Source organism: Chanos chanos, chromosome 14 (assembly GCF_902362185.1).
Source record: "Chanos chanos chromosome 14, fChaCha1.1, whole genome shotgun sequence".
Classification (NCBI taxonomy): Eukaryota; Metazoa; Chordata; class Actinopteri; order Gonorynchiformes; family Chanidae; genus Chanos; species Chanos chanos.
In genome coordinates this window covers 13,547,849-13,562,787 of record NC_044508.1, presented here as the reverse complement: position 1 = coordinate 13,562,787, position 14,939 = coordinate 13,547,849, and the positions used below count along the sequence as shown (strand labels likewise).

The 14,939-nt window shown below is 40.6% G+C and overlaps 3 protein-coding genes across 3 annotated transcripts in view; 2 read left to right on the top strand and 1 right to left on the bottom strand.

Annotated features, from left to right (window-relative positions):
- The first annotated feature begins 242 nt into the window (after positions 1-242).
- On the top strand, positions 243-6,325 carry LOC115827661 (basic immunoglobulin-like variable motif-containing protein). The gene is made up of 10 exons (XM_030791557.1): positions 243-336; positions 1,322-1,883; positions 3,058-3,187; positions 3,311-3,406; positions 3,661-3,765; positions 3,861-3,955; positions 4,161-4,293; positions 4,489-4,572; positions 4,844-4,940; positions 5,167-6,325. The coding sequence occupies exons 2-10, from the start codon at positions 1,400-1,402 to the stop codon at positions 5,473-5,475; spliced, it is 1,533 nt and encodes a 510-aa protein (XP_030647417.1). The 5' UTR covers positions 243-336; positions 1,322-1,399; the 3' UTR covers positions 5,476-6,325.
- Positions 6,326-6,537: 212 nt separating this feature from the next.
- Positions 6,538-8,459, bottom strand: zgc:172121 (homocysteine S-methyltransferase 1). Its single transcript, XM_030791084.1, has 8 exons — positions 8,346-8,459; positions 8,197-8,264; positions 7,914-8,086; positions 7,525-7,628; positions 7,270-7,431; positions 6,911-7,116; positions 6,694-6,770; positions 6,538-6,605 (listed from the first exon to the last, which is right to left on the bottom strand). The coding sequence occupies exons 1-8, from the start codon at positions 8,436-8,438 to the stop codon at positions 6,538-6,540; spliced, it is 951 nt and encodes a 316-aa protein (XP_030646944.1). The 5' UTR covers positions 8,439-8,459.
- A 372-nt stretch (positions 8,460-8,831) lies between these two features.
- The window catches only part of nme7 (NME/NM23 family member 7), a 31,766-nt gene continuing 25,658 nt past the window's right edge, over positions 8,832-14,939 (top strand). The window contains exons 1-2 of the mRNA XM_030791668.1: positions 8,832-8,911; positions 13,860-13,961. Of these exons, the coding sequence (XP_030647528.1) occupies positions 8,909-8,911; positions 13,860-13,961 (105 nt within the window). The 5' untranslated portion in view covers positions 8,832-8,908. The remainder of the gene's footprint in view (positions 8,912-13,859; positions 13,962-14,939) is intronic.

The window sequence follows — 14,939 nt, the reverse complement described above, 5'->3', positions numbered from 1 at the left end:
ATTGGTTAGAGATTTAAAGTCGGGGGTTGATAACAGTTTGATCGCACACCGCATTTTAACATCTATTTGACTTATCACTGTCCAGGAAAAAAGCTGCGCTTTTCTCGTTCATCTGTAAAATGTAATGCAATATACATTTTCTACAATAAAAGTTATGGAGGAAGAACTGACATCCATGTTATTTTGCTAGAATCCAATCACCCCTACCGAACATTGGTACAGTCTGTTAAAGCTCCACAGCGGAAGGCAATAGAAACTGATGGGTCGCCTGGTTACACACTTCATTCAGTGTGTTTGAGACATCTTTTCTAACCTTTGCAAAGTAACGATGGCATGGTAAGCATTTACGTCATGGTTTTAATAACTGTTAATAGCTTTTTCAGAACCATTATTCGTGTTCGATATATGTGAGTCCCCACAAGTCACAAATCGGGCGGATTTAATTAAATATTGTGTGACTGCTAGTTTCTTTATAACGACAGACATTGCTAGCTATGCGTAATGGGTGTAGAATTATTTACAGTCTGTCGTTTTGGTGTTCTCACGTCAGTAATCTCAGGTAGTAGTGGGATAGTGGATACAATGCTTGCGGATAGATGATGATAGTAGCAAAGTCAAAGGTACGTTGTACACATTTAATTATTAGACGTAGCTTACCTCCAAGGACGGTCTTCAGTTTCACTTGCTCAGCAGCCGAAATTGCATGGAAACGCTGTGACACTGCTTAGCACTTTAGCCTACTCCGTTATTCGGTCTATGTGAAATTGAATAAGAACGAGTTTGTCTTAAGCTTGCAGTGACAACACGTTGTGCCCCTGAAATGCCCCCGTTGAGTTGTTGTGCTCTGATGATGCTCTCAAGTGTGTTTGAATGTGCAGTGAGTTCCATAATCCATATAAATAACGATTTTCTACTGCCCATTGAAGAGCACACATATTATGTGATTCACACGTATTAATTCTTAAATGTGATTTATTATTGCTACCCCATCACCTTGGTTCAAATAATAACCGTACTGCTCAGAAGGTACTGGTCTTATTTGTCTCTATCTTGATTGTTTACATGTTCACCCAAGTTGTGGATTTCAGATTGGTTATAATGTGTATGGTATAGAGGTCCAAACATAATTCTGACCATGACTATGAGTGATAACAACTGCAGGATCATCCCTCAAGTAATTTCAAAATTGCATAAACTGACATGCTTAAGTAATGTGTATCTTAAATGAAATTGTGAACTGATCATGAGGATGTTGTACCAGAGTCCTGGGCCATGCAGACTGAATTTATTCCACCTTTGTTTCCCTTCCTCTCTCACACAGCCAAGCAATCTGATCTCACCGTCTCACTAACTTTAACCTGGAACGATTCTCGCCTTCACCCATCCCGCTTTCCATTCAATGCCTAACACTGTGGAAAGTGAAGGAGCAAACGTAACTGGCACGAGTGACCATGCGGCCCCATCACGAGCCCCGAGTAGGGAGGATGAGCATAGTTTCCTGAGTCCCTTGACACGGGACGCCCTGCGAGCCCGCCGGGCCTCTAGCGCTGAACTTCAGCTGCCATGGACCTGCCCTGTTACCCACTCACGCGAAAAGTTTTACACCGTCTGCTCCGATTACGCCCTACTCAACCAGGCCGCGCCTGTACTGCGGACCACCAGCGTTACCAGGGACGCATCCCTTAGCAAGCCGGACAACGGGGCGGCGTTTACAAAGTCCGGTTCGGTCTCTCTCTCCCAGGGTCCTGGCAGCGGGACCAGTGTGTCATTAGATGTGGACTGTGATATGGAATTAGTGCCCTCCTGTAATACCAAACCCGTTTTAGCGTGGGAGATAGACACAACCGATTTTGATGCGTTCTTAACTCGAAAAACTAGGACAAGTAAGTAATGTAAATAATTCATTGGTTCATCTCAGTTCTTGGGTGCTGATTGGTAGCGTTCACAGGGACTCGCAACTATCTTGATCACAACTGTGTATTTTTTGCTTTGGAGTATTGACTGATAGACTGCTGAAATAACCTCAGGGTTTAGTGCTGTTTGCCAGAAACCACAGGCTCATAACTGGTGAATCAGAGTGGCAGGAATATGAGATGTGTCGTATCCACCATCTGCTGCTTCTTACGTAACCATCTGACTGTGTGACCAATGACATAAGCATCAGATTATTCCCCTGATATCCAAACAAATGGCCTACTTCTCAGTTAGACACAAAGGTTATAATATATGCATCTATTTTAATTTATTTTAACATTAGACCTACTCATCCAGGGTAGTTATACATTTTTTTGTATGAAATTATGTAGTCGTGCTAAGGTATCAAGAAAGACTGCATGTGCTTTTTGTGGTGCAAAAAAAAAAAAAAATCTTCAGTTGCTGAGACAGTAAATTATTCCAGTGAAAACATGTCTTATCACTTAGCCTGCTATCTGATCAAAAGGAGTCAAGCAAAGGCAAGCTTTTAAGTCAAATTGAAACAGATTGCTGGCCCATAGTTGTTGTCCCAAGACACAAAGACACTTAGCTAGAGCCTTTGATTCGTCAGGAAAGCTTTTGATTACTGGTCCGTTGGCTTTGTTCTTAAATCTAATCATGATGATAAACTGTGTGCCAGCCACAAAATTTGGAATGGAACAACTCTTGCTAAACCAGAGGTCTGCTAAGTTGAGAAGGTTTTGGTGTTGTTAAAGGATTCATTGTCATTTCAGACTGTGAATGCTGATGCTGGGAAGGCCAGCCAGTTAAGGGCGGTTCTGTCGTACACTTTCTTAAACATGCTAGCAGAGTAGGCAATTGGTTTTAGCCTTTAGCCTTTACATCTCACCCCTTGCCCTGAGGTAAGAGGTTTTGAGTCTGATTTTGGCCAGGAATGAGGTTTGAGTGCAGCTGAGGTGAGCTAGCTATGGTAAACCTGAGCCTCAAAGGACATTCAAGGGACTGGCCAGTAATTAGTTCATTTCCGAAGATGTCTGACCTTATGCATCAAAGTCGGTGGTTGAGTTCACATACGTTTGGTATATTACATGGAGTTTGAAAGGTCTTTGTTGTTTTTAAAAGGCAATCAAAAGAAATTCAGCTCAAAGAAGATGAAATCTGCTGACAGACCCAGCAGGAATCTGCAGGACCTTCCTCCTCAGCCATCTCTGGAGGACATCAAACAGAGGAAAGTTCTGGACCTCAGAAGATGGTAGGAGTGCTACTTTTACTCTAGTTTACTCTGTCAGAAAAGCTTAAGAGAGAAGAAAAGAGTTAAAAAAAAGACTTTGTTATACATTTCTTTGTCATAATTTCAGTTAACTCTCCACCTTAGGTACTGCATTAGTCGACCTCAGTACAAAACATCCTGTGGAATCTCCTCTCTGGTCTCCTGCTGGAACTTTCTGTACAGTACTTTGGGAGCTGGAAGGTATGTGTTGTTGAAATAAGCTGCTAATATTTGTCAGCTGGCATCACTACAATGCTGTCTAAGTGCCCAACAGTCAGTGTCTCTGGATCACAGTTTGTTCTGTACAACGTTGATTTGTACAGGGAAAAAAATGTGACTTGTTCTATTTTTGTTCTTTTTTGGAGCACGCTTGTTTCATTTGATCTCAGTTAAGTCACGTCAATGACTTTGGATGGGGGAGAAGAAGCAACTCTTTGTTTTCCTTGTGTTTGCAGTCTTCCACCCATTTCCCAGGAGGAGGCTTTGCACATTCTTGGTTTCCAGCCTCCGTTTGAAGAGATCAAATTTGGGCCTTTTACTGGCAATGCCACTCTAATGAGGTAGACAGAATGATTTCCTAAAGCTATGGAAATTTTTGCTGAACTGTCAGCTTGATTTGTCCTTGCTAATTCCCCTTTCGTGTATCGTGTATCAGATGGTTTAGGCAGATCAATGATCATTTTCGGGTACGAGGGTGCTCCTATATTCTGTACAAACCCCACGGGAAGCACAAGACTGCAGGAGAAACCGGTGAGCAAGGATTCTATTCCAAGGATCCAATTCTTTTACTGAGTTGACACATGACCCACTTAAAAGTCAAGACGGTTAAAGCCGTTATGAAAAGAAACTTTGAGTAAGGACAGCTGTATCCCATAATAAGCATGTTATAGACGTGTGTTGTAATGCATGTTATAGATGTGTATCGTGATGCTTTGCTGGTTTGATTTGCTGTTAGCTGAAGGAGCTTTGCTGAAGCTGACCCAGGGACTCAAGGATGAGTCCATGGCTTATATCTATCACTGTCAGAATCACTACTTTTGTCCTGTTGGCTTTGAGGCTACGCCACTGAAAGCAGCCAAGGCTTACAGGTATGTCAGACCTCAGCTGCTTTTAACGACTGGCCATTAATTAAACAAACAAACAAACAATCTTTGTCTTAAACTTTCCTCAGCTAATTACTGATTTTGAATCTATGCAATTGCAGAGCTCTGAGCATGCCGGTGCTTATGTTTATGTTGTAAATGAACTAATAATTTTTCAGTAATGGGAATGTTTTAACACAGGGGGCCGCTTCCTCTTAATGAGATGGAGTACTGGATTCTCATTGGTGAACCAAGCAGGAAACACCCTGCCATTCACTGTAAAAAGTATGTAGTTCACATTTTTTTTTCATATTCTGAGATGAGAACGTTTTGTATTTTGTCAGATATTTCAAACAAGTTGCTGCTGACTTGCTGCTTACAATATTAATCTTTGTAACTTTCTGCTGTGTTTCACACTCAGTCACCAGTCACTGCTTATACTGAACTAGCTGCTTTAGGCTTATTCTCCTGTGTGTGATACCCTGTGTTATTGATTTTAACCACTCAACAATAAGGCAATAATGTTTCATCCACTCTGTGTGTGTCTGATGTGTAGGTGGGCAGATATTGTGATAGATCTCAACACGCAGAACCCAGAATACCTGGACATTCGCCACACGGAGAGAGGTATTCAGTATCGTAAAACTAAGAAGGTAAGTGATCTTGGGGTTAAATGTAGTAAAAACACTTGATGTAGATTGTCCTGTTTTCCAAGTAATTGCATCTTAGCTGGCATGCTGACTTAGCAGTGGCTTAAGATATAATGAACTTTATACCCTTAGGATAAGAAGTTTATTCAATCAATAACGTCTACATCAAATAAACACCGTTGCTTATTAAAAAGTGTAAGAGTGTAGCTTCAAACCACTGTCCTCTTAGGTGGGCGGGAACCTGCACTGCATCATGGCATTCCAGAGAGTGAACTGGCAGAAGCTAGGACCCTGGGCACTCAACCTGGAGAACCTGAGACATGACATTCACCACCAAGGGACAGAGCTGAGAGCCCAAGGTGGGTCAGGGGAGGGCACAGAGGACCGAACATCCTCCAAACACCTTTCTCGTCTGGGTCGGTCCCACAGCACCGGAAACCAGAGACCAGATCAGGCATGGAAACGGCTGTCCAACACGACAGAATACCGACACAAAGAGTCACCTGACAGCGATCTGGATGAAGACATCACCGACTGAAACCAGATGTAAAAGCGAAGGCTGCTCAGAGCTAGGAGAAAATCATGATGAAGGAGAGGACAATAATGTCACAGAACAGGCAGTGGAAACTTAAACTGAGCTAAAAGAACGTTCATTGTCATTTGTTCCCTGTTTAGTGGTTACTTACAGGACAATCTTACAGTGTCCTCTCCCTCAATTATAATAATCCTAGAGCCACGAGGGTTGCACAGAAATCAGGCTATAAAATGTGAAATCATGACCATTAACGCCAAAAAAATGAGGTATTTTATTTTCATGTGCTTCTTAGTGGAATTATTTATTATAGAAGTGTTTAGCACAAAGATGTTATCCACCATTTGGATTCTTTATATAAAGTACATATGGTTTATTTATAGCAATGCATAGAAAACTGGTATCAGTGAAGTTGACTCCTGTTACTGTGCTGACATCATGTTGAAAGTGGAGAGAAATGTGTGTGTTCAATTCTGTGCATTGTTCTGAACTGAACCTGGTCCAGAAGATGGTCTTGTGACACTACAGAGTTGTGAGACTAACATATCCTAATGTACAAATTCTTTGAAAGCACTGGGAAACACTTGTTTGTGTCTTCATTCACACTGAATAAAGTTAAAGTAATGTGAAAAAGAGAGATCAGTATTTGATGTTAAGTGGTAAATGAAAATCAGTTTGTAAACGAGTACTTTGTGAAAAGCTTAAAGATTTGACTGCATGCACGCTTCCATGTTATATGCACAGCAATGTTCATTCCTACTTTGCCACTGCAACTGTGTACAGTCTGTAAGGTACTAAGAATCTCACGTAGATGTGAAATACTAGTGTGAATTCAGTGCAGTTGTTATTCCCTTTTCTTTTTATAAATAAAGATTTATACAAATTCTTATACATTATTGCTGAACTTTATTCCAACAGCAAAATTATGTCACATGTGCTCGCATTATTCAATGAGTCACACATTTTCTGAAAATGAGTCATATTAAAAACTTCTTCAGCAAAACATGGTTAAATTAAATAAGAAAATCGGTGCCTTGTCCTGAATTCAAAGTTGATGAATAAGAAAAACTAATGTTTTCCATGCAGTTGACTTTTTAGCTGTGCTATATCAGCAGGGCCAATGCGGCAACAGCCTCCTGTAGAGAGAAGATTACCATATGACTCAGCACAGAAAAGACCACAGACCCTTTCTCCTCATTAAGAGCTTTCACCAACTTAACTCACCAATCCACAAAGCACCTTCTTTCACCCACGCAGAACTTAGCTCTGCAAATGATGCTTCCTTTGTTGAGGTTATCCATCTTCAATAAATATACAACCAGGATCAAATAAATTATATGCTTATTCATATAAATTAAAAATGATTGTCATTTCTTTCACTATGACTAAAAACCTTTATACTATCACAGTTCTGATGTTGTATGATTTCATACTGACTCACCCTGTGTTGGTATCCCAAGCTTCTCCACTGTTTGGGTAGACTATCCAGCTGATGTCCCCTTTCCTGTGAGCCTTGGCAGATTGTAGAAGAGGCTGGACTAGGGTAGGAGGGCAGCAGTTCACGCCAACAGCAATAAGCTGAGTGCATCTACTCACTGTCTGCACAGCTTCAGAGAACTTCTTCCCACTTGAAATACTTTCTTTGTCCTGAAAAACAAGCATAACGGGTACATCATTTTCAAATCTTGAGAAACGTTCAGGTTCTGTTTTATCAGTGTGTCAGAGACCATGTAAAAGTAAAAAAATACCTGCACTAAAATCAGAATGAGGCCTTGTCATTCGTAGTGGTGTTTTGGTTACCTTGCATGAGAAGGACAACCAGGCTTTACAGTCAGGAAACTCTCTGAGAAGTTCCACTAGTGCCTCAGCCTCTTTAAGACTTGGGATTGTTTCCATGGCAATGAGGTCAGCTCCTGCTGCAGCTAAGCACTGGATCTGAGGTCGATGCCAGGCTTTGAGCTCCTAAGACAGAAGACGGCGCACGTGTGAGACATTACGTTTTAGATTCTGTAGGCAGCTACAGGTTGAGAGAAAGAGGCTTTGCTCTCACCTTACCTCTATACTCATTTTCTCCTCGTATCTGCCTGTGTACTCAGAGCCATCGTGCAAAAACGCCCCATAAGGCCCTACAGAGCCTGCCACCAACGGCATTCTTCTGTCTTAAAGAGAAAGGTTCATATTAAGATCTTAAGCAAGAACTTGTATCTATAAGAAAAGCAGGTGCTTCCAGTGTCGTATAACAACGCCTAAATAAAATCCCAGTCATTAAGATACTCACAGCAAGTAAAAGGTAATTACAGTGGAGTGATATTGCTTCTGAACAATGCATCCTGCACAGATACTTTTTCATGCCCTAGAACATTTCCACGAATCCTAACCCTCTTGAATTACTCGAAATTGCCATTGGATTTTATTCGAACGTAAAAATTGGAGCAAGCACGTACCTGACAGAAGACCTCCAGAGCTGAAATCTTTCACCGTTTGTTTCGCCAGCTCAACCCCTGACATTAACAGTTGCTGAGCTTGTTCATGGGTGAGACCCAAGTGACTGACAAATCCCTCAATGCTAGCCTGATATGTGGCGGTCGTTATGACATCAGCACCACTATGAAGATATCTATGAACAGAAGGAACTTGATGCAATATTGAAATTCATCTTCAATGAAGACAGAGTTTTATTAAGTTGAAAATGAAGGGCCAAAATTATTTTGATCTGCTTTACATTACCTGTTGTGTACATCTTTGATAGCAGCGGGGTTCGTGTGAAGGATTCTAGCACTCCATAACGGATCGCCCTAGAGCAGCGACTAATATGAAATTCGTTGTCATCGACATAGGATTATTAATAAGCGAATACCTGAACTTGTTTAAGTTACCTGCAACTGAAGACCCGCGGCTTCTAACTGCGTTGCTAGGCCACCATCCAAAATGAGTGGTCTGTCAATCATAGAGGCTCTGAGATCACCCATTATATCGTAGATTTAGAGCATTTTATCCCCGTGACGGTTCCTACAAGAGATGTGGAAAAATGTAACTGTAAACTGTAAACTTATATAACTCATTAAATATTAAGCCATATAGTCTACACGGGTGCAAAGGCTCTCGTATGTAGTTATAAACAAACCCATGTGTTGCGCTGCGGCAAAGGTTATACAAGTGTTTCCGGGTCAACCTGAGACTTGCTGAAGAAAATTGGTTGTATTTCATATTAGTGCGCATTTACTGTAAAAACGTCTTTTTTCAAGATACAGATTTTACTCTCTTGTACAGATATATAAACTCAGTCAATTAAATAGTGCTTTAGTAAAAGTTGATGATGTTGCCATGGTGATGGATCTTAACATCTTGCGCGGTAGTACGTAGGCATTTTAGCCAGCTTAGCTAACGTAATTTAGCTAACTTTTCAGTACAGTGGTCTCCTCTGAAGACTCCATTGGAAATGGTAACGTAACCTTTTTTTATTCATTCTTCTCACTCTGAGTTAGCTGATGTAAATTTAAGAAAAACTGTTACCTGAAAAATATTTGAGAGAGCGACACTCGCTAGCTATCGGTTTCAAACAAAGCTCACGAGTCGAAGCGTTTAACGACCATAGTTCGACAAACATAGCAAACCAACGTGAGTATCGAAATTAAGATAAATAAATTAGTTTAACAACCTAATTTTATTTGATAAACAGACTGGGAAAAGATAAGATAATCTCAGATATATGTTGAGACTACATAGTCTGTCAGTGAACCCTGAATTTTCAGTGGCTTACTCTGTGAAGTCACTTAAGATCTGCTGCTTTACTAAACCTTACACTTTATCGGTGCAAGTTCAAGTTAGCTATAAATCGAAGTCAGTCGAAGTTACGTTACGTAAACAGAATTGTTTCCCCTCCGCTAACTTGCTAGCAAATGAATAGCAAATACGTTGTGCATGTTCTGTTCTAAAGTGGATCGTGTTTCCACTAGATGTCAGAGTTGACCTGGTCCTCGTACCGATTCAGCAGCTGAACCAATGCGAAAGAATGCTACCAAAAGTGACACATACCGTAATAATAAAGAAACCAATACTGGGGATAGACAGACATTACAATACATAAATGCAGTATTAAAATATCAGAAGACAAATTTTAACAATAATAATCATTAGGATAGGATCCGTCCTCCAGGTTTTACAGTTCAAAAGCTTCGATATTTTTCCCGCGGAACAGGGATTCTATATTAAAACCATTCTGAAATTAGGTTTAGAGTTTAGCGCCCTGATTTCGAGTATATGGTGTTTTCCTGAAAGACGAAGCGACTTCAAGGCATTATCAAGGTCAACATTACTTGTAACTGCTCAGCAACCAGTTGCGTGACTAGTAACTAAGACCCTTAAAGTGTAATTCTCTCATTTTGCTGAGGACAAGCAGTTTGTGTGAGGCAGTGTACGTATTACTCATCTTCATAACTGCTTGAAAGTTGTAGTTCTGCAAAACTTTCTGTGACGTTAACCATGTGGTGTCTGAATCATTAATGAATCATTTATTAGACTGATTGTCTTTTAAAGACAATTGTTTGCACTGTGGGAAAAAAAATTTTTACCCAACAGTTGCACCTGGTACATGCAGATAAGATCAAAAGTTCAGTTATGAAATTTAGGTCTACATCTGGAGATACTTTATTCGCTGTTTTTAAAAGTTGATTTTGTGTGCATACGTGGTTTTTCATTTATAGGATCCAAATAAACTTATATTATTATTAAATGTATCAATAATGACACATTTTACTGTTGCTGGCTGATGCCAAAATGGTTGAGTGCAAACAAGTGGATGCAAATAAGGGGTAAATCATGAATATGAGGTTTCCTGCCACAGACTCAGCAACGAGGGCATATGAAGAGCACGTGTGGCAGTTATTTTATTGAGTGAACTGTGGTTTTTGCCACACGCAACCTTATTTCTGTTCCGCAACATTTTCCACTCTCTTCTTCTGTCTCTCTGATTTCTTAAGTTGTGTCACTTAAAAGAGAGTGAAAATAGAATTCCTCTACTACTCTGAAATACGGTAACATGGTCCTTGTTGATATAAAACTTGTAGATTGACAGTAAATGGAGAGCGACAGAGGTGGAGTCGCTGGGTAAAATTCTGCAGTCGTAACCCTTTGCTTTTATGGAAAATTCCGTAATGAGAAGCCTATTTTTTTCTGTGCCACGCTGCGTTTTAATAATTTCATGTTCAGCTCTTGCCGCTATCTGTCTAACTTGGCGCCAAAGTACAGTTCACTGATCACTCTGCTGTCAGCATATAGACAGCATGAAATGTTTCCATTGAGAGCGCAGGGAGACAGCAGGTGTCTGAGAAAGCTTTGGCTTCCAAGAACCGGTCGGACATGAAAGCCCTCCTTAGGCCTCGGAGACAACTTAGGCTGGATTGGGTTAGTCTTGTTGTTTCCAGTTCTCTCTGGATACGACCGTTAACTAAGAGGCGGTGATTTCACTGCGTTGGAATGCCCATTAAAAAGCTTTGTGCCATCTCTCTCTCTCTCTTGCTCTCTCTCTCTCTCTCTCTCTCTCAGACTTTTCATTCAGACACAGTTTGAACTGAGTGAGCATCTAAACTTCAAGTCTCTGTTAGATGTTTGTGGATTCGTGGATTCACGGATATATGAGAATTGTTTGAATGAAAAGGCACTTCTGTCATTCTGCTGTTGACTTAGGACATTACTGCCTGTTCTTCCTTCTGGGTACCTCCGTCCCTGACACTCACAGCAGTCTGAAACTGAATCAAGTGTGAGTGTGTGTGAATGTGTGTGTGTTTGGACATATGATCTCTATCGTGTGTCTGATCTGCCCTCTCCTGTGAGTGGAATAAGGATACTGGGTATATCTTTTACTCCCCCTCTAGCACTTTGGCTCATTGCCCCACTGCTCACTTCACACCAAGTTACCCTCAACCTTGTTTATGTGATCCAGAGATATACATGACTGCACTCTACTCATAAATTCACTCTCACTGTACACACACCATTGACGAATCTTATGCATTTGCCTGCGCTTTCTATATATGGTTTTCTCAGCCAACTCATTAGTTGTTACTGCCTTAATGCACTGGGTTTTTTTTTTGTTTTTTTTTGTTTTTTCCATTTGAGGTTAAAGAAGGTTTACCCACAAACAGGGCATCAACAAAATAAATAAATAACAACATCAACAACAACAACAAAAACATAATAATAAATGAATAAATAATAAAAATCATAATGAGAGACATTAATGCTGTGGTCAGTGATATTTCTATAAAAGTATTGCCATGGACAAAGTAAGATAAAAAAAAACTGTTTAAAGCCCATTTTATAACTAAAATAGTGTCATAAAAGGAGAACAGTTCTAATCTGTACTTACCCAGTAAGAGATTTGCAGCTATGCTGACTGAATTTATTCAAGGCTACAGCAGGAGAAAAACATGCTAAATCTCTACATAGTTTAGTGGCATTACCATTGTACAGCTTTGTGTGCACAGTGTGTGTGAAATTTACCCTGCACTGATGTCTATTCCTTTAATGTCCATATGTGCATTTAGCGTGTTTGTGTATAAATTTCCTCAGGCCCTAAAAAATGAGTTGTGTGTGTGTGTGTGTGTGTGTGTGTGTGTTGGTCTAAACAGAGTGTACTGTTGAAATTGTCGCTTTCCACAGGTGAAGGGTGGTACACAGGACAGGAAGGGTTTTTTTTTTTTTTTTGCACTGGGCCTTTCCATGCCCTGGGAGACCCTGCATAATGGCATGAAGAGGGAAGTTTGTGTCAATACTATTTCTGACAGAGCCGACTGAGGGATAAAAATAGCTCCTTTAAAAAGGGGGATGGGACCAACAGACAAAAAACAGAGACAACTCATTTGTGAGCAAGTATGTTTCTGTCATAAGGCAAAGCTGGGCAGATTCTTTTGTAGAGTTAATGGAAAAATAACTAAATACTTAAATAACTAAAAGACTTCAATTAAGCAAAAAAAAAAAAAAAGGTTTAAAATGATTAAAAATGTTTTATTCTTTAAGATGTAAAATGAGCTCTTTCCAAGAGACGGAATGGTTTCTGAGTAAGTTTATGATTCATTGTGATCGATTGCCTATAGCTGTTAATGAATGTCAACGCCCTCTTTACTTTTACCTGTGTAACGTGAATGATTGACAGGTGTAACCAAGTGCATGCATATCAAATGATTATGTAACTTCACATTTAGAGCTGTCTCCATACATACCCTTTACATATGCAGTGGAAATTATTGCATAAGATGAAATAAGTGATATGATATTATGCTAGATAACGAGGTCAGAGATCAATAATAGCATCTTGGTGACTGACAGAAGAAGATGTGTTTTGTGTTTCGCTGCCAGAAGTATACAGGCCAGTTTTTCTGGCTTGAATAATTTCTTATTCTGACCTCAATATATTTAGATATATTAAGTAAATGTAAGTCTGATATATTGCAGAAACCACCACATACCTTACATTTGACTTTGTGTGAGGAACTGCTGAAATATGATCTAAATCACACTTAAATATGATATATGTGAGAACACTTACCCACATGTCATTTTCTCCTCAGTCACCTCAGTCATTAATGAGTAACATCCACCTCCAATGATTAACAAGTCAAGAAATTAATAATTATGGCCGCTGGCATATAGATAATAGTTTTTGTGACCTTTCATTCCTTTATCTCGGCAGCACAGTACCAATATTCTGTTTGTTAATGGGCTTCAGACAACTGCTTCTACTCTGAATAAAGTGCTCTACATATCCCACATATGTTTGTTATTTGGCTTGATAGCCACTAGGTGGCAGTGTAGAGAGAAGCTTGAGGCCTAGCGCCCGTGATCGTCCATGTTTTTTTTTTGTTTTTTTTCCCCAAGGGCATTCCCAGACTGACTTGAAGGTGACAGCAATGTCACCCACACCACAGGTGATCTCGCTGGTGACATGAGCTCATTCAGACCTCCTAATTATCTTTGTTCTGGAGCATTCACCCTGTTCTCTCCTCAGAGTTTTCCACGTCCCATGTGGAAAAATAACTGTTTGGAGATTCTCATGTTGCTGTATTTGACCTGCCGACTGCTGGAAGTCAGTGACCATAACACAGGACTGTGGATACTAACGTAGTGTAGTTTGTTTCCCAGCGGCTGCAGCAGCTGTGAAGTACATCTCCCACTGCTTTGGTAACTCTCTCGAGAGCTTAGAGGTCAGTGTGAAGCTGATGTATGTATTGGGATCTGGGCTTTGACATGACCCAGGTGTCTGCCTCAGTTCCGCATCAGGCCCGAGAGCTGGACTGGCCTTCTGTTGTCAAGTGTGAGGGTCAACCCTGTGACTCTCTCTCTCCCCCTCTCCCTTTCTCTCTCTCTTTTTCTCTCTGTTGTGTTATCCACAGGACGAGCGCTTTGCTTTCCTAGCCGAGTGGTACGACCCCAGTGCGGCCCTCTTGCGGCGCTACCAGCTGCTCTACTACCCCAGAGATGGCTCTGTGGAAATGGTAAGCACCGAAATCCGAACCAAATCCAGAACAGATTCCCTATGTGCCTTCCCACTGCTCTTTACACTACACCTATCTCCTTTCTTTTCCTAACACTCCAGCTTTCTGTCTCCCCTTCCTGTGTCCCCGCTCACTTTATCTCCAAAACTGGATGGGTATCAGTAATATGAGAATAAGCCGTCTCCACGGTGCTCACTGGATGGGCTATTGCTGAATGCCCCACGCTACTTACAACTATCCAGGCATCTCTGATCTGCTAGGGCAGCCAAGAGGAATGGGAAATGGAGAAGTATTGAATTGGGTTAAGTTAGAGGCCTGAATGAGAGTTCATGTGGAGCTAGTGGTAGTTCCACATAGAATGAGATTGCCGGGTAATGAAGAAGGTCAGATAACGACCATTCAGGTGCCTGTGTATTATCAGTGACAGAGATTCAGGAATATGAAGAACACGGCGAAATGGGAGGAGACCGACGGCCCGCTCTCCTTCAGAAACACGCTAACATCATTAGGGATGCATGTACTCCATTTGTTCCTATTTTCTCTTTGGCCATTACACTAAAAGCATTCTGCAGATTCACTGCTATTGACTGTGTAATTGAGAGGATTTTTAAGTTTTTACTGAGAAACATATGCCACAGCCTTGCACCACTTTCAGAAAACATCAAAACCACATAGTAAAGCCACACGTAAAGTACAGCTGGTGCATGCTTTTTGATGCTGCTACATAAAATGTTATTTACAATGTCTGTGCATTTGAAATCAGTGTATTACTATTGAATTATGAATCATCTTTTCCATATCACAAACAATAATAGCTCTCAGTTCGGTTCTCTCATAGGTATTATAGATGAGAATATTTGGAACAAATGTGGTTTAGAAAAGGCATTAGTAGATGACAATATTAGATGATGCTATCATGTCAAAATGGGACTTAGTGTGTGTGTGTGTGTGTACTGTTGAAATATAAGTAAATGTTGT